The sequence below is a fragment of the Eumetopias jubatus genome, unplaced genomic scaffold (genome assembly GCF_037043125.1).
Source record: "Eumetopias jubatus isolate StellerSeaLion01/CBP00866 unplaced genomic scaffold, mEumJub1_p1.0 scaffold_10, whole genome shotgun sequence".
Classification (NCBI taxonomy): Eukaryota; Metazoa; Chordata; class Mammalia; order Carnivora; family Otariidae; genus Eumetopias; species Eumetopias jubatus.
The window spans coordinates 115,742,941-115,763,268 of record NW_028274816.1 but is presented as its reverse complement, the minus strand read 5'-3'; the positions used below and the strand labels follow the sequence as shown (position 1 = coordinate 115,763,268).

Sequence of the window (20,328 nt, the reverse complement as noted above, 5' to 3'; positions counted from 1 at the left end):
TGGAGCCTAGGCCCTGTTCTTTTTAATTATCTTTTCTATACTTGACCTTAGGACCTATGCTGAGTTTCTTCAATTTCCTCAGATGCCTGGAGCAGCACAATTACCTGTGTCATTAACTTTGGGTTGTACACATAGCAAATCTCTGGTTAGCCTCTCTCTACTATGAACACTTCTCAGCTTCTAAGTTTAACAGCACGCAGTGATTTCCATTGCCCCTGGAGCCTTACTTCTTGTTTCCTTTCTAATTCATCCTGTCTATACTCTTGGAATAATTCTGAGTCTCCACACTTAAATTCCTTTTTTTTTCTTTCTCTCTGAATTCAGTTTTTATTAGAAGCTCTCTAAATAAAATCCTCTTTTCCTTAGCTGTAGCCCAGGTGGGAAGTACGGCTTGCAACTTCTGTAATCTCAGGGACTTAGTATCTCAAACACTAATTATCTCATTAAACAAATGATTATGTTGTCTTAGGAAGTACCCACTGTCAACCATAAAAAAAAAAAAAATTAAAACACACACAATATTCTAGCTTGTCTTAATCCACAATTACTTTTTAGAGAAAAGATTAATTCTATGAAGTTTGTTCATCTGTCTGTATTTCAGTAATACCTGCTTCTAAAAGAGCACATGGAGATAATCCAGAAAGGACAACAGTCCATGCCAAGCCAGAGGAAGCTTAAGTATTTCAGGAGTAAATGGTCAGGAATCATTTTAATCCAGCAAATGAAAATGGTTTTTTTGTAGGCAAGACGTGATTTCCATCCTGTCTGAGAAATAACTACAAAAACTGCCCATAAATATAATTGGGAATAGATAAAATAAACATGCTCATCATGAAGAAACAAATTGGAAAACAAGCATGAAACATAAATGCTGAATACAAGGGTACCGACCAAATTGTTTTTCTTACCAATATTTCCTAATGACTGCTGCACTAATGTTCAGTTTGATCTTTTAAAGTTCTGTTTGGGGATGAAAAAAGTTTCCATGCAGGTGAGATCACATTTAATTTAAATTTTTTTAAAAGTAATTTCTAGGCCCAACATGGGGCTTGAACTCACAACCCTGAGACTGAGTCGCATGCTCTTCTGACCGGGCCAGCCAGGTGCCCTGAGAATTTGGAGTTTAATGGAATTTCAGCTGCATATTGCGATTGAGGTATAAATAAGTTAGGGAAGTTGGAGGGCAATTGCTATTACATGTTAGAATAAAAGAATTATTAAGCTTCAACAGTTAAGCTCAATTCTTTGTACCCGAATTCTGAGTACACAGGCACAGAAAGTCATTGTTACCTGAAATGGGTCCAGATGAAATACTTATAATCCTATGTTACTCATTTTAGAAAAATGTATCTTAATGATATCAAAAAGTATTATTAATACAGGTCAGTTAATCCAACATGTAAATAACTACAGCAATCTTTTTTTTTTTTTAAGATTTTATTTTTAAACCCCCAATGTGGGACTCAAACTTAAAACCCCGAGATCAAGAGTCACACACTCTACCGACTGAGCCAGCCAGGCGTCCCTATAAGCAATCTATTTTTTATCATTTATATTGATATTAATGAGCCTTGATCTTAGTCCCTCTATAATGATAACTGATAAAAACAGAGTCACTTACTTCAGTATGATAGAAGGCATTGGGATTTCAAAAAACTGTTCTCGAATGGGCACAAAGGGCAAGAGGCCAGTGAAGAAAAGGCCAAGAATGAGCAGAACACGTTGTAGACTGAAGAGTATAGGAATATCTGAATTCTAAAAGACACAAGCAATATTATGTTACTTTACAACTGCTCAAATGAAGAGGATTATTTCACATCCTCAAAATTTCCAAGACTGTATCTGGACATTCGTTAAAAGTACTCCCTGAATTATCAATATCCATCTCCAAACCCACCACCAGCCATTTAAAAATGGCTAGTCCTTGCCAAATGGGTCAGGATTTATTGTCGAGCCCTATACTGTTAATTGATGATACTTACTTAAGTATCTCTATTCCCTATTCTCTGGTTGCAACACCACTTCTGTCTGTTGGTGATAGTGCTTATCACTAGAGATTAAAAATACTGAACCTAATGGAATAAGGCAAAGAAATGAAGAAATGAAATATTCAGTAACCTTACTCCTATTTAAAAAATATATAACTAAAGATCGATATATATTCATATATATCCATATACAGATATATAGGTGTTCCAATCTACAGATCTAGTTATGTATTAGTTAAGCAGGATATGATATTGATATGTATAGATAAAATATAAACACTGTTGCAAATATGTCATCTTTCAACTACATTATGCATCAAATATAAATAGGATTTTGTAAGCTAGTCGAAGAATCTAGCCACCATTTTAGATTTCTATTGCAAAATGTGTTCAAGATCCCAAAATGCTTAGAATGCAAGCTTCATATATATATATATATGAACTCTTTTCATCTTGTAAAACTGAAATTCTATGCTCAGCAAATGGCCCCTCATATCCCCATCTCCCTAACCCCTCCTATATTTGTATTTAAAACAAACAAATTATGGTACAGTTGATTTTTTCCTTTTTTTATTTTAAAGATTTTATTTATTTATTTGAGAGAAAGACCACGAGAGCAAGAGAGATCATGGGCAGGAAGGAGGACAGAGGGAGAAGCAGACTCCCCACTGAGCAGGGAGCCCAATGCAGGACTCGATCCCAGGACCCTGGGATCATGACCTGAGCTGAAGGCAGATGCTCAACGGCTTGAGCCACCCAGGTGTCCTAAAGCTGATTTTTTTCTATACAAAAGTAATATATTGAAGAAGTTACACAGAAAAGTAATTTATTTTAAATATTACCTCTAAATTACCCACTTCTTTATTTAAAAAAAAAAATAGAGTAAATAAGTTTGAGGATTTCTTTTGCCCCTATGTTCACATGACGCTTTGTAACATTTTAGGCTTATTTATATTCAGGTGTTTCAGCTGTAACACAATGTACAAGTCCCTGAAAAACTTGATTTCTGCAAATTCATGCACTAAGAGTAACAGAGCTAATGGGAAAAACAGGGTTCGGGCCGACCCTCAAAACTTACATAACTTCGGACCCAGAGAACTAAAAACAGTAACTGGTACTTCTGGAAAGCCATGCCAGGCTGCCTGGGGTGGGAGAGGGTGGGGTTTGGTATGCTGGCCCACCACTGACACAACAGCTGGTGCCACTGGGTATCTTCTACATTAGAACATCTGAAAATCTTGCCACGTACAACATGGATGGACTGAGGGTATTATGCTAATGAAATAAGTCAGACAGAGAAAGACAAATACCATATCATTTCCCTTATATGTGGAATCTAAAAAAACAAAATGATAAACAGAAAGCAGAAACAGACCCATAAATACAGAGAACAAACTGATGGTTGCTAGAGGGGAGGGGAGTGGAGGAATGGGTGAAGGGGAGTGAGAGATACAGGCTTCCAGTCAGGGAATGACTAGGTCATGGGGGTAAAAGGCACAGCATAGGGAACACAGTCAATGGTATTGTAATAGTGTTGTATGGTTAACAGCTGGTTGCTACACTTTTGGTGAGCACAGCCTAATGTATAGATTTGTGGAGTCACTAGTATCACATCATGTTTCAAATATACTTGAATAACATAAATAGAATTTATGGAATGGGACCCAGGCATTAGTTTTGTTTTGTTTTTTTTTTAAGACTTTCCAGGTGATTCCAACATACAGCTAGGCTTAAGAACCACTGCATTAAGAATGAATTAAAAGTCATTATGTGAGCCTAAGGGCCACATGTTTTCCCCTCCCCACTGTGTGCCCCATTTTTCTTTCTTTTTTTTGTTTTTTTAATTTAAATTCAATTAGTCAAGTTATTTTTATATTTTTAGTTTCTAGCATTTGGGAATTAAAGGGCTAATGTAAAATTCTTATAAATCGATAACAATTATATGGCATGTTCATAATATGAATAACAGATATGACTGAGACATTTTTACTATGATGTTTGAAAATTACTGCTGCAGGTTTTGGAGTTTTTAAATTCTAAAATGACAGAAAGCCAGAGGCTTCGAGAAAAGTATGTGAATCAAGGGAAAAGTTCTGTGATTCTGAGTCAGAAGTGGACTTCTTATTTTGAAACAACAGACTCACAAAAAGTTGTAAAAACACAGTCCCATGAACCCTTAACCTAGCTTTCCCAAATGGTAACATTTGATCTAACTGTAGTACAGTATCAAAATCAGGACTTGACACTGGTAGATCACTGGGGTTTTTGTTTTCTTTTCTCTTTCTTTCTTTTATTCCTTCCTTCTTCCTTCTTCCTTCCCTTTCCTTTCCTTTCTCCTCTCCCTTCCCCACTTCTCCCCTCCCCTCCCCTCTCCTCTCCTCTCCCCTCCTTTCTTTTTAACGCCTTACCGGCCTGGCATATCACCGCTAATTAGACTATAGATCTTACTCAGTTTTCACCACTTTTAAAATCTGCATTCAAAAAAAAAAAAATCTGCATTCATTTGTGCGTTTGGTTTAGTGCAGTTTTTTTTTTGAGATTTTATTTACTTATTTGAAAGAGAGTAAGAGAGGGAGCACAGAGGAAGAGGCAAAGGAAGAAGCAGACTCCCTGCTGAGCAGGGAGCCCAATATGGGGATCAATCCCAGGACCCTGAGATCATGACCTGAGCCAATGGCAAATGCTTAACCAAATGAGTCACCCAGGCGCCCAGGTTTAGTGCAGTTTTAGCAGTGTATCAATTCATGTAACCACCACCACAAGTCAAGATACAGAATAGTTCCATCACAGTCAAGAACTCCCTCCCCCTACCTCTTTGTTGTATTTGCCCCCACTCTCTACCCCACCCACCCCCAGTCTCTGTCCCCTGGCAGCCACTTATCTGTTCTTCGTGTGTACAGTTTTGAGAACGTTATATAAATGGAATCATACAGTATGTAATCTTTTTGTTTTGTTTTTGGTTTATTTAAAAAATTTTTTTTAAATTCCAGTTAACATATACTGTTATATTAGTTTCAGGTGTACAATATAGAGATTCCAGTATGTAATCTTTTGAGGTTAAATTTTTTCACTAAGCAAAATGTCTTTGAGGATTAGGACAGTTCAGGTTGTTACAGGTGTCAGGAGTTCATTTCCTTTCATGGCTGAATAGTATTACATCATGTGGTTATATCAGTTTGTTCAGAGATCTACCCACTGAAGGGCATTCTGGTGGGAGTTTCCAGTATTTTGCTATAATAAATAAAGCTGCTATAAACATTCATATACAGGTTTTTATGTGCATAAGTTTTCATTTTTCTGAGATAAATGCCCAAGAGTGAGACTACTGGTTAATATGGTAAGTGTATGTTTAGCTTGGTAAGAAATCTACCCAACAAATGAAGAAAGTGGCTGTACTATTTTACTTTTCCACCAGCAAGCTGGAGAGATCCAGCTTCTCCTCATCTTCTCCAGCATTTGCTGTTATCACTATTTTTTATTTTTTAAAAAACATTTGAATAATGTAAAACAACCAGCAGGCCATGAGGCCTCCCGTACAGTCACTTTTAATGACATGTGAAAATACCCTTAGACAATGATTAGTTATGGAAAAGTCTTAGCACTAAATTCTTAGCATCTGAAGCCATTTATCCCAATGATCACTGTCTTCTCCTTGTGTACACAAGCTACCTTGGAATCTCAGAGAGCCTGTGGCACATAAATAAAACTTACTTGCCTTAATGAAGGCTTCAATGGTACTTTTAATTATAATGGTGCCAATTCTGGATCTATGTTTTTGCCTTCTTTGCTAGGAAGAAAGGCCTTCCCAAAAGAAATCTTTGTATTTTGAATTGCTATTTGTGTCACAGTATTTCTTCTGCACTATCACTTGTATTCTGAGAGAGAGTCTTTAATGCTTAAGGTTTTTTTTTTTAGCATTTTGAATTTCATATTCTCCTAGTTATACTTGCTATAGTATATAAGTATATAAATTATAATAGCTATAGTATATAGCTAAACTTGCTTATAGAGGCTTAGCATACCATGTCTAAATATATCCAATTAACTTTTTATAGATATATTTTCTTCAAACAGAAAAATTTCGGTGGGTAGATGCCCCTACTTTTATATACCACCTGGTAACTATGATCTTGGCTTAATTTGATTAATTCTGTTTGGGAGGTAGGGAACAGAGAAGCTTGAGCTATAGAGTTGAAGGACTAAAATCCTTTCTTCAATTTAAAATTACACAAAAATTTCAATAACCTAACAAAAAACAGACATTATAAGACAGGAATCATATCTTGTTTCATAATGTACATAATAAAATGTTGGCAAACAATTAATATTATTAGCATATGAAAATAAGAATTCTGTGAGCCAGCCCACGTACATTATTTCTATTAAATCCATTACCTCTATTAGTAAACTTCTGGTTAGGGGCTTCCACCCAGTACTATCTGTCTTTGTATCAAGGCTTTGAAATAAGATACTTTTAAAAATTATTAGTGTGATAACATTTATAGATACACAACAACAGCAAGAAAGATCATTCCGTATCATGTTTGAAGCTTACCTCTCTGTAGCACTTTTCTACAATTTCATAACTGGCGTTACCCCATACCGTTATGTGTTCTCGTCTGTACTGCTTTACCAGCTCTGAAACCTACGTGTGAAAATGCAAAAGTTCATGCATGCGCCTACTGGTAAATCCGCTCACATTACTTCACTTAAAAAATGGATTACAATTGGGGCACCTGGGTGGCTCAGTCAGTTAAGCGTCTGCCTTCAGCTCAGGTCATGATCCCAGGGTCTTGGAATTGAGTTCTGTATCGGGCTCCTTGCTCAGGGGGGAGCCTGCTTCTCTCTCTGCCCCTCCCCTACACGTTACCCCCACCCCAATAAATAAATAAATAATCTTTAAAAAAATTGATTACAATTGACTTTCTGCCAGTGAATAATATAAACTCTGGGAAGAACCAATATGTAAATTCAGATTATTTTATAAAATATAAGCAATTACTTACATTTTACCATTCTATGATTTATCTAATAGAAGGCAACTATTTAGTCATTTGATATAAACTAACTACAAAAGAAGCAAGTAAATTTGAAGAAGTTAATTATATCGATGCCAGAACAATTGGTTCACAGGAGCTCACTTTTATCCATGACTGGGACAGGACAGCTTGCTCTGGAAATAGGCCTTCCTACAGTAAAGTGATCTCTTCTACCAGGGCATTATTTAAAACAATACTGATCCCTAGAGTGTCATATTTCCTTGAATATTATCAATCTATGAAGTCACCTACTGTAGCCTTATTCAGTTTGTGAAATCCGATACAACATACCCAGAAGAGGGATTGGCTCACGTACCTTCTTTATCAGCACATTGTTGTTGACCTTGATATCGATGTTAATGGGAGTGTTAGGAAAAGCCTCAAAAACTTCCTTTAGTAATGGAATTCGGTTATCTTTTCCTTCACATTGGCATGCTGAGAAAGCAAGATTTTTAAAGGTATTTTTAAAAGATGACTTTCACTTTTTTGAGGATTGGGAGAAAAAAAGATAAAGTATTGTTTTCACAATAGTATGTATTCATAGAGGACATTTACAAAATGATGAAAAGTAAAGAAAAGGAGAATCATCTAAAATCCAACAATTTAGATATAACCATTGTGACCATTTAGTATACTTTCTCTAGTCTTTTTTTCCTATGCATAATTTAATAGTTATAATATAGTGTACCTATAGATCTTAACCTGATCTTTTTACATAAGTAAAAAATAAATATTATATATTAATACACTTAGAATTTTGAATTATGATTTAAAAATATTTTCATTAAACTTTTTGAGATAACTATAGATTCATTTGGAGTTATAAGAAAAATATACAGAGATTTATGCACCTTTTACCCAGATTCCCCGATAACCTCTTTTAAAACTACAGTACAATATCATAACCATGACATTGATATTATTATAATCCACCAATCTTATTCTATAATTATTATTTTAAATGGTTTTAAAATGCTCCATTGAGTAGCTATGCAACAATTTAATTATTTTAATTTAACCATTCCCCCAGAAAGGTAAGAGTTTACCATTCCAAAATATGCCACTTTGGCATAAGGATTATTTTTTTTTAAAGATTATTTATTTGAGAGAGAGAGAATGAGAGAGAGAGAGTACATGAGAGGGGGGAGGGTCAGAGGGAGAAGCAGGCTCCTTTGCTGAGCAGGGAACCCGATGCGGGACTTAATCCCGGGACTCCAGGATCATGACCTGAGCCGAAGGCAGTCACTTAGCCAACTGAGCCACCCAGGCGCCCATAAGGATTATTTTTAACCGAAGGCAACTGAAATGAAGCAGATACAAAAAAAGCACTCTGTCCTTTCCCATTTGCCTAGGAACAAGACTTAAATTTGTACAAAACATAAATCACCAACAACTTTAGACCCTTATCAGCACCACAGAATTCTGCATAACAAACTATTGACTAGCCTTTATCTTCCATTATTCACCCATATATTTACCTTCCCATGATTAGCTACCCTAGAAACTCAAAATCCTTATTTGTCTTGTCAATTCTCTGAAAATGTATTGGATTTTTTTGTTAAGATGCTATATAAACTCAAGTTCTAGCCAGCCTTTAAGTTACTCAACCCTGAGTTTCTCCCATGATACACATATTAATAAATTTCTTTGTTTTTCTCTTGTTAATCTCTCTTTTGTTATAAATCCTTGCTGAGAACCTAGAGGGTAGAAGGAAAAAAAAAAATCCCCTATACTCTACCAGTGGATACGGAGGTTGTTTGGAAAGTTTTACTATGATATCACCACTGAAATTTTCAGAGATTGAGAATATATATATGTTCAGGCAAGGGAAATAAATGCTAATTCAGGAATGTGTTAAAGAATTGTATCAGTGCAGCTACTCAACGAAAGCTGAGTCACAAAAAAACTACCCCCTGCTTGTTTTTTTGTTTTTTTTTTTAAGATTTTATTTATTTGACAGAGACAGAGAGACAGCGAGAGAGGGAACACAAGCAGGGGGAGTGGGAGAGGGAGAAGCAGGCTTCCCGCCGAGCAGGGAGCCCGATGCAGGACTCGATCCCAGCACCCTGGGATCATGACCTGAGCTGAAGGCAGACGCTTAATGACTGAGCCACCCAGGCACCCCTCCCCCCTGCTTGTGTCCCCTCTCTCGCTGTGCCTCTCTCTGTCAAATAAATAAATAAAATCTTTAAAGGAAAAAGAAAAGGCAGCATATAAATGAAAAAAAAAAAAAGGAAAAATGTGTTACTGTTTTGTCTGTTATGTATTCTATTCCTATTGCCTTTTTACTACTCCTTGTAATGATGGGGCTCTGGATCATTTTGACCAGACTCTCAATCATTTGGCTCTGTCTCCCTGGCCACAAAGAGAGCACATGGACCTTAAGCATAACACTATAACATGAGGAGAGGTCTCCTGAAATCCTCAGCTGAATGCATCATATATTTTTGATGTTGGCAGAGTCTATCTTTATGTGTAGAAGGTGTGCCTGAAAACAAAGCTAACATAGATGAAACCAGACCAAGAAACAGAGATAGAGACTAATTATTAGTTAAGCAACTGAAATTAGTCACGTCTGAAGGCATAGAACCTCTAGGCTTTTTAGTTAGGAGAACCAAATTTTTTTTTAAGAACCAAATTCTTAAAAAAAATTTCTTTTAAACTATCCTGACATGGATTTCTAGTACTTATAATTGAGTTTTGACTTACTATACACTACCTAATTGAACTGTAAAAATTATGTTAACATACAAAAATTTAGCTTGTTTTACCTACCCAGCACCCTTTCTTCCCTTGGAAAACTGCATCTCCCTTATGCCACACTGTTCTGATTGGTCTCTCAAAAACAGGACCTACGCCCCCTTTATTCTCATGGGCATGCATATGACCTAGGTCTAATCTATTACAATAGCCTATTTTTTTGTCCACAGTGACTATCTCAAGGATGGACATATGACCCATGCTGGGCCAATCAGTGTCTTTCTCTAGAACTTTCCCTTGAAGCTCAAAGGAAGATTGCTTTTTTACCCTTGGGTCAATGTGTGGGCAGGATATAAATGAGTTGTCAGTGATCATGTTCCCTACCACAAGGACAAACTCTATTTACATTGGAAGAAGGTAAGATCCAAGAGAAGCAGAACCACAGAATGACTCAAAAAGAGTCCCCTTTATGCCCTTGGATTCAATAATGTTTAACATCAGATCCACCATTATTATAGACAGTTAATGATAAACTAAATCTGTTGTTTCTTTTTTCCCTTAAGCTAGTGTAAACTCATTTCTGTTAACAATCTAAAAAGTCTGAACATGATGGTCTAGTCCTGCACTGTTTAAGATGGTAGCCACTAGCCACAGAGGGCTATTTAAATTAAAATTAAATAAAACTAAAAATTCAGTCCCTGAGATGGACTAGCCACATTTTAAGTGCTCAACAGTCACATGTGGTTATTGGCTATTATAACTGACACTGCAAATACAGAACACCTCTATCACTACACTCCATTTAAACAGTGCTGCTATTTTAGTTAAGTAAAAATTTTGTTAGCTTGTTAAGTGTGGAGAAATTAATTTCACAGTCAAAAGAATTGCCATGGGCAATAGCTACCCACATCCAGGTAAGATGTTTGCAAGGATTAACTTAGCGGGCGCCTGGGTGGCTCAGTCAGTTAAGCGGCTACCTTCGGCTCAGGTCATGATCTCCGGGTCCTGGGATCGAGCCCCGCCTTGGGCTGCTCAGCAGAGAGTCTGCTTATCCCTCTCCCTCTGTTATCTCTCTAGTTCTCTCTCTCTCTCTCTCTCTCAAATAAATAAATAAATAAATAAACAAACTTTGAAGAAAAAAAAGGATCAACGTAGAAAAAAGTCAAACAGATAACACTAACTTTGGAATGTTATACAATAAGAATAATATTACATCTAATAGTCGGAGAAACAAGGAAATTAAAGTTATGTTAATAACAAAGAAAAAAACGCATGCTAAAGTAATGTGAAGATATTTACATTAATGCCTCAGCCAGCATAGAATGTAGAAAATGAGTTGGGGAAAGAAATTTGTCGCCAGTATTGTTCTGGGCAGAAGATAACCACTGGGAAATACTACAAAAAGAGAGAGGAAAACAAGAGTGATAGGCAAGGAATATGCCTTAAGATGTGCTGGGCGATGGAATGAGTGAAGTGGCCTCTATAAACATGCTAGAACTTGAAAACTGACCATTCTGATCAACTCTAGATTATCCAAATTATGTATTTTTCATTAAAAAAAGGCTATTTTCAAGTAAGCAGGATAGATAATAACAAACCCTTTGGGTAACACATTTTTATATTCTTTCTTTGTATTTATTTTTTAATGTAGCCTGTGGCACATCACAGCACCTTAAAAAAAAATTACTTCTTCAGTAAAATTGTGAACCACAAAGAAAGCCAGAGGCCTAAAATTTGTATTCCTCTGAGAGCTAGCAGTCTCTCTCTCTCTCCAGTATTTAAAGAAAAGTAAGCAACAGTTCTGAGCAGGGGAATAGGATCAAAAAAAAAAGGAACAACTATCTGCCTAATCTGAATCAAGTTTTTACAGTATTATATATTAGCCTATTTCAAATGTAGTAAACTTCACATTTGAGGCAGAGTATTAAGTTAATTGTGATAAACTGAATGCAATATGAACAAAAATTAATTCTTTTTATAGGTGTCTAAAAAGTGAGACATGGCAGTGCTATTAATAAGGCATTTGAAGAGAATCTAGGGGGACCTGGTTGGCTCAGTCAGTAAAGCATGTGACTCTTGATCTCAGGATCATGAGTTCAAGCCCCATGTTGGGCAAGGAGCCTACTTAATCAAAGAAAAGAGTGAGAGACTCTTCAGATGGAGAGGCAGCATGGTGCGGCTGAACACTGGGCTGGTTAGAAAGAGACCTAGTTTCAAGTCCTAGATCTGTGATTTATTTGTTGTATGACCTTAAGTTAATCTACATCTTTAAGCCTCAGTTTCCTTATCTAAAACAGAAAGAGACAGAATTATATGGTCTCAAAGGTCACTGCATATTCAAAAGTTTTATGACTTTATTTTTTTAAAGATTTTTTATTTATTTATTGAGAGAGAGAGAGAATGGTAGAGAGAGAACATGAGAGGGAAGAAGGTCAGAGGGAGAGGCAGACTCCCCGCCGAGCAGGGAGCCCGATGCGGGACTCGATCCCGGGACTCCAGGATCATGACCTGAGCCGAAGGCAGTCGCTCAACCAACTGAGCCACCCAGGCACCCAAAAGTTTTATGACTTTATGAAAAAAGGTATATTAAATAAAAACTTAAAGAAAGAAAGGAAAGTATAAAACCTGAAAAAAAAATTAAAACATTTTTTCCTCAAAGGATCTTTTAACCTTTGTGAAGCTTTGGCTTTGCTCTACAAGGGAAAAAATTAAACAAACCAAAACCAAACCCCCCCAAAACAAACAAACAAAAAACTTCACTTATGAAATGTTTTTAACCTTCACAAATCCATAAGTGACACAAATATAATAGCTTTGGCAAGTATAACCCTGTTAATCACAAGAATGAAAAAAATGTTTCTGCAAACCAACACAGCTTAATGATACTCACCTGGAAAGTAAAATCAAACAATTTTCAGATCTAAACATCCTTTAGAATAGCTAATTTAAACAATTTTCTGATTCTTATTTGGCTTTCTTAAATTTTCCAATCAAGGAGAAATTATACTGACCAATTTTTAATCTAGTTCAGAGAGCAGTTACATTTCTTTAATCCTTGACATTTAACCAGGATTTTAACTATATGCAAACCATACCACACCAAGGACCACAACATGTAGCATCTTGTAGTTTTACTGAGTTACATTTGAATCATTCAAAACATGAGGCTGAATTGTGATCGTGTGGGACCCTGTACCTGCTCAGCAAACTGTATCTCTAGCTGTGTGTTCCATTCTAACAAATCCAACAGCCAAGGAGCATGCTCCTTTGTGAGAAATATTCCCTCACAAGAGAGAAAACAGCTATGCTGATGATTAAAAAGTGATGGTGAGGGCGCCTGGGCGGCTCAGTCGTTAATCATCCGCCTTCGGCTGAGGTCATGATCCCAGGGTCCTGGGATCGATCGGGCCCCGCATTGGGCTCCCTGCTCAGCGGGAAGCCTGCTTCTCCCTCTCCCACTCCCCCTGCTTGTGTTCCTGCTCTCGCTGTCTCTCTCTCTGTCAAATAAATGGATAAAATCTTAAAAAAAATTTTTTTAAATAAATAAATAAAACACTGAAGTTTTAAAAAAAATAAAAAAAATAAAAAGTGATGGTGACCAGGAAATGGGTGGTTAATCCAAGTAATAGAATTCTCTCTAATAATTTAAGATAGGGAGCAGTGAAATGACATAAAATCAAATGGTATACAATCAGTAAGGATCCGAAAGGAGGTCTTTCCAATGTCTTTTCATTTTTTTTTTTTTTACTTATGATGGATTATTACTACAAGTTATAGTAATCTTCTAGAATTTGAAGCTTCAGAAATGCAAAGTAGCCCTAATAATATCTGGGTTTCTTGTAATTAGTATTCAGGCTTAAATTAACTGTACATAAATTTAAATAGAATGAGCCAATTAAATCTTTAGCCTTCATCTCAGGGTCAAGATTTCAGATTTGTAGGTCTGAGACAATAAGTATTGAGGGCAGTACCTTTGGCCGGAGCTTATTATCAGAAGAAAACACACATGTATATCAATTCTCAGTGTAAATGAATACACTTTAATGTCAATATGTAAGCTGCAAATGGGAAATATTACCTCTTTGAAATGTGACATCCAGTTTGCCAAGGTAAGGTGGGAGTTCCTTTAAAAGATATGATTGAAAAACAGTTAACTCTCAAAAATTTTGAAGTATTTTAGTGTCTTACAGTAAGACAAAGATTTGCTTCTTCAAAAAAATAAAATAAAAACATTACCTATGTTTACATAAGGCACGCTTTAGCCAAACATCCCAAACAGCAAATTAAACATATAACTACTTACTTTCACAATTTAGAAGAAATCTGTACTATTTAATATGGACCTTTTCAAATAATAAATATATAAATATCTCAGTAGACAAGTGTCAAGATAGACAATTTTAAAAAATGACTAAATACAGTAAAATCTTTAGACTCACAAATAATCAAATAAATGCTAATTAAAATTTAAATTTAGGAAATTTTTGTTATTATAATACCCAATAATGGTAAGGGTACAGCAAAATGGGAATTCCTCTAACACCACATTTTTGCACTTTTTAAGAAATTTTTACTTTATTTTTAAGTAATCTCTGAGACCAATGTGTGGCTTGAACTCACAACCTTGAGATCAAGAGTTGCATGCTCTAACAACTGAGCCAGTCAGGTGCCCCAGATTTTGTAACTCTTAAACACTTTTAGAAAGCAGGTTGGCAATAATGACTTTCAATATATATTAAGCCACTAAAATATTCCTAATCTTTTACCCAGTAATTTCCCTGCTGGGAGTTTATTTAGGGAAATAATTTTAAAAACAGAGATAACTTGTGCTTGCTTTGGCAGCACATATACTAACAATAGAGATAACTTTTATTTTTATATTGATATTTTCAATAAATATAAATATATTTATATACATGCCTTCATAAATATATATCTTTGAAAAACTCTATATAAGCATATAAATATAGAGAAAGCTTTATCTTTATGCATGAAGATGTTCAGTGCAGTGTTATCTCTAATGGTGAAAACTTAGAACTAATTCAAATGCCCAACAACAGAGGAGGAATGGTTAAAAATAACTCTATATCCACTCAATGGAATAACTGCAGTCACTTGAAATGTTTATGAAAAATAAGAATGGGATCTGAAAGGGCTAAATAAGACAAAATTCCAAATATATAACATTATGGAAAAGGTAAAACTATGGAGACAATAAAAAGATCAGTGGTTGCCAGGGGGTGGGGGGGCAGGAAGGATGAACAGGCAGAACACTGAGCATTTTTAGGGCAATGAAACTATTATGTACGACACTATAATAGTTGATACATCATTATATGTTAAAACCGACATGTCATCCTATGTTTAAAACCTATAGAATGTACACCATTAAGAATAAACCCTAGGGGCGCCTGGGTGGCTCAGTCGGTTAAGCGGCTGCCTTTGGCTCAGGTCGTGATCCCAGGGTCCTGGGATCGAGCCCCACATCAGGCTCCCTGCTCAGTGGAGAGCCTGCTTCTCCCTCTACCTCTGTCTGCCTCTCTGTCTACTTGTGCTCTCTATCTCTGTTAAATAAATAAATTAATTAAAAAAAAAAAAGAATAAACCCTAATGTTAACTATAGATTTTGGGATGATAATGTGTCACTGTAGGTTCATAGACTGTACCAAATGTACCACTCTGGTACAGGATGTTGATGGGGGAGGGGGAGGCTGTACATGTAGTGTCAGAAGCTATTCTGTACTTTCTGCTCAATTTTGCTGTGAACCGTAACTGCTCTAAAAACTAAAGTCTATTTAAAAAAAAAAAAGAAAAAGCAGGGGTGCCTGGGTGGCTCAGTTGGTTAAGCGTCTGATTCCTGGTTTCAGCTCAGGTCATGATCTCAGGGTCCTGGGATCAAGCCGCATGTCGGGCTCTACAGGGAGTCTGCTTGAGGATTCACTCTCTCCCTCTCCCCCTGCTTTCACTCTCTCTCACTCTCGCTCTCTAAAATAAATAAATCTTTTTTAAAAAAAGCATGGAAAAATGTGTATCATGCCATAATGTTAAAGTGTTCAAAAACACAATCTATAGGGGTGCCTGGGTGGCTCAGTCGTTAAACGTCTGCCTTTGGCTCAGGTCATGATCCTGGGATCCTGGGATCGAGCCCCGCATCGGGCTCCCTGCTTGGCGGGAAGCCTGCTTCTCCCTCTCCCACTCCCCCTGCTTGTGTTCCCTCTCTTGCTGTCTCTCTCTCTGTCAAAAAATAAATAAAATCTTAAAAAAAAAAAAACCAACAACACAATATATATAATATACAGTAGGATCACAACCAGGCAAAAAACATACAGGGTACACATACAGATAGTATCCTGTTAATGTAAGTTTTATTTAGGTGGTAAAATAAAGCATTATTTTCCATCCATTTATCAGTCTTTACTATAATGGCAAGTAAACTACTAAAATCGGATTTCCCATACTTGAAGACTAAAACTAATTCATATATTTAATCTGAATCAAATAAATTGTAGAATACTTCAAGCAATTTCATGTACAATAGTTTTACATTTGAGGACTTTGGTAATCTTGTTAAAATACTTATAAAAATAAGTCTCCAAAGATGTATCCACAGATTTCTGTAGTGAGTATAAATCCTCACTGGAAGTTAGAATAGTTTTTATAATTTCCTTTGGCATTCATTTTTTAATCACTATCATTTATTTTTTACTATTTATTGGAGCACTATCTGGCATTCATTGTTTTTAAAAACCCTACAGGCCCTAATGTCTACTAGATATTAGTTTATCATGCATTTTTACTTACACAGTACTTGAGATCAGAGATGTTTACATTGACCCCAGTTGATCTCTTTAAATTCTCATCATGGGACACTACAACTTGCTCATCTTTTGTAATATGGCAGTCCAATTCCAGCATATCAGTTCCAATTGTAACTGCACTGAAGAAATGCAAAGAAGAATAATGACATTCTGAAAGTTAAGTAAACTTCATTTACATTATATGCATCAGATGTAAAAATTAGGAGTTACAAATCAAATAGCAAAACATCTCATAACACTAAAATTTCTCTACACTGTCATCTATTATGATTTATTGGTGTCATATTCTAAAGTAAACACAGAATAAGAGAATCATGTTGCCCCTTTCCATAACCAGCTATCCATATTGCTGTCAACCTAACATAATGGAAAGAATACCAGATCAGAAGTTAAAAAGGTCTGGATGCCAGTTCCTGCTTTGCTATGAACTTGCTGTATAACTATGGGCAAGTAAACGCCTTTCTCTAGACCTACATTTTCACATTTATAAAATGATGGGATTAAAGAACAAGAAAACGGTGCCAGCCCTTGTTATCTTAATCGAACATAGGATTAGAAAATTCCAGCCAGAAAAAAATAAATTAAAAAAAAATAAAAAGAAATTCCAGCCAGAAAAATTAAGTAAGGAAAAAAGGGGGTTGGGCATCCAAATTGGAAAGGAAGAAGTAAAATTATCTGTTCGCAGATGACATGGTCTTGTATGTAGAAATCTTAAAGACTCTACACACAAATAAAACTGCCAGAACTAATAAACTCACTAAAGTTGCAGAATACAAAAATCAACACACAGGGGCACCTGGGTGGCTCAGTTAGCTGGGTGTCTGCCTTTGGCTCATGTCATGATCTTGATGTCCTGGGATCGAGTCCTGTGTCGGGCTCCCTGCTAACGGGGTGTCTGCTTCTCCCTCTCTCTCTGCCCCTCACCCCATCCCCAACTTGTGCTCTCTTTCTCAAATAAATAAATAAAATCTTTTAAAAAAATCAACACACAAAAATCAGTTAATTTCTTTTTTTGTTTTTAAAGATTTTATTTATTTATTCATGAGAGACGGAGAGAGAGAGGGAGAGAGAGAGAGAGAAGCAGAGGGAGAAGCAGGCTCCCAAGGAGCAGGGAGCCCGATGCAGGACTCGATCCCAGGACTCTGGGATCATGACCTGAGCCGAAGGCAGACGCTTAACCATCCGAGCCACCCAGGCACCCAAATCAGTTACATTTCTATACGTTAAAGTGAATGATGTGAAAAGGAAATCATAAAACAATCCATTTATAATAGCATCAAAAAGAATTAAAAAATGGGCGCTTGCATAGCTCAGTCAGTTAAGTGTCCGACTCTTGATTTCGGCTCAGGACATGATCTTAGGGTCATAAGATCGAGCCCCACATCAGGCTCTGTGCTGGGCATGGAGCCTGCTTAAGATTCTCTCTTTTCCTCTCCCTCTCCCCCTCCCCCCCAAACAAACAAACAAACAAAAACTTAGGAATTAACTTAACCAAGGAAGTAAGAAACTTGTACAATGAAAACTGTAAAACATTGCTGAAAGAAATTAAAGGAGATATACATAAATGGAAAGACATCCCATGTTCATGGATTAGAACACTTAATATTATTAAGACCTAAGGATCTACACATTCAATGCAATTCTTATCAAAATCCCAATGATTTTGCAAAACGTTTTTGTGCAAAAATAGAAAATTCCATCCTAAAATGCCTGAGGGGCACTTGGCTGGCTCAGTTGGAAGAGCATGTGACTCTTGAATTTGGCGTTGTGAGTTTGAGCCCTGTTACTAAAAGAAAAAAGTTTAAATTTCATATGAAATCTCAAAGAAACCCAAAGAGTAAAAACAATCCTGAAAAAGAAGAACAGTGGTGACTGGGTGGGTCAGTTGGTTGAGCATCTGCCTTCGGCTCAGGTCATGATCCCAGGGTCCTGAGCTTGAGCCTGCATCTTGCTCCAGCAGGGAGCCTGCTTCTCCCTCTGCCTGCTGCTTCCCCTGCTTGTGCTCTCTCTCTCTCTCTGTCAAATAAATAAATAAATAAAATCTTAAAAAGAAAAAAAGAAAGAAGAACAAAGTTGGAAGACTCACATTTCCTGATTTCAATACTTACTACAAAGCTACAGTAATCAAAGCAATATGGTGCTGGCATAAAGACAGACATATAAATCCATGAAGTAGAATACAGAGTCCAGAAATAAACCCTCATATATTGTCAAATGATTTTCAGCCATTCAGTGGGGAAAGGGCAGTCTTTTCAACAAATGGTGCTGCAAAAACTGGATATCCACATGTAGAAGAATGAAGTTGGATCCTTACCTAACACCATATCAAAAACTAAACTCAAATTGATCAAAGACCTAACCATAACACCTAAAATGAAAAAACTCTTAGAAGACAACATACGGGAAAAGCTTCACCACACTGGATTTGGCAATGATTTCTTGGCTATGACATCAAAGCACAGGCAACAAAAGAAAAAAAAGACAAATTGTACTTCATCGAAATTAAAAACTTTGCGCATCAAGGGATGCTATCAACAAAGTAAAAAGGTAGCCCACATAAACCGTAAGAGACTCAACCATAGGAAACAAACTGAGGGTTGCTGGAGGGGAGTGGAATGGGGGGATAGGGTAACTGGGTGATGGACATTAAGGATAGCACGTGATGTAATGGACACTGGGTATTATGTAAGTGAGGAATCACTGAACTCTATCTTTGAAGCTAATAGTACATTATATGTTAATTAATTAAATTTAAAGTTTTTTAAAAAGTGAAAAAAAAATAGCCTACAGAATGGGAGAAAATACATGCAAATCATCTATGTGATAAAGGATTAATATCCACAGTATATAAAGAACTCCTAAAACTCAACAACACAATAACCTGATTCAAAAATGAGGAAAGGACTTGAACAGATGTTTCTCCAAAGAAGAAATACCAATAAGCACATAGAGAGATCACTAATCATTAGGGCAATCCAGTCAAAACCACAATCAGAGGGGTGGCTGGCTGGCTCAGCTGGAAGTGTGCAACTCTTGATCTCAGGGTTGTAAGTTTGAGTCCCACATGGGGTGTAGAGATTACTTAAAATAAATAAATAAATAAACTTAAAAAAAAACCCCACAATAAGACTATTTCACACCCATTTGGGTGGCTATTACAAAAAAAAAAAAAAGGAAGAAAAGAGAAAAAGAAAAAAGTATTGGCTAGGATGTGGAGATATTGGAACCCTTGTATATTGTTGGTGGGAATATAAAATGGCAGTTCCTCAAGAAAATTAAACATAGATTTACCATATGATCCAGCAATTCCACTTCTAGGTACACACAGAAAAGATTTGAAAGAAGGGACTTAAATATTTACACAACCATGTTCATAGAAAAATTATTCATAATAGCCAAAAGTAGAAGCAACTTGTCTATCAACTAATGAATAGAAAACAAAATGTGGTTACAAAGAAGTATTATTCAGCCTTAAAAAGGAAGGAAATTCTGGGGAGCCTGGCTGGCTCAGTTGGTAGAGTATGTGACTCTTGATCTCGGGGTTGTAAGTTCAAGGCCCATATTGGGTGGAAAGATTACTTAAAAATAAAAAAATCTTGGGATGCCTGGGTGGCTTAGTCGGTTAAGCATCTGCCTTCAGCTCAGGTCAGGATCCCAGGGTCCTGGGTTGAGCCCCGCATCAGGTTCTTTGCTCAGTGGGGAGCCTGCTTCTCCCTCTCCCTCTGCCTGCCACTTCCCCTGCTTGTGCTCTGTCTCTCAAATAAATAAAATCTTAATAAATAA

At 36.5% G+C, this 20,328-nt stretch overlaps 1 protein-coding gene across 1 annotated transcript in view; it reads right to left on the bottom strand.

The window, feature by feature from the left end:
* Positions 1 to 20,328, bottom strand: part of GDPD1 (glycerophosphodiester phosphodiesterase domain containing 1) — a 46,230-nt gene that overhangs the window by 5,878 nt on the left and 20,024 nt on the right. Inside the window, exons 3-7 of the mRNA XM_028109295.2 lie at positions 16,529 to 16,664; positions 13,806 to 13,851; positions 7,344 to 7,462; positions 6,544 to 6,633; positions 1,622 to 1,755 (exon numbers count right to left, since the gene is read on the bottom strand). Coding sequence (XP_027965096.2) covers positions 1,622 to 1,755; positions 6,544 to 6,633; positions 7,344 to 7,462; positions 13,806 to 13,851; positions 16,529 to 16,664 — 525 coding nt within the window. The remainder of the gene's footprint in view (positions 1 to 1,621; positions 1,756 to 6,543; positions 6,634 to 7,343; positions 7,463 to 13,805; positions 13,852 to 16,528; positions 16,665 to 20,328) is intronic.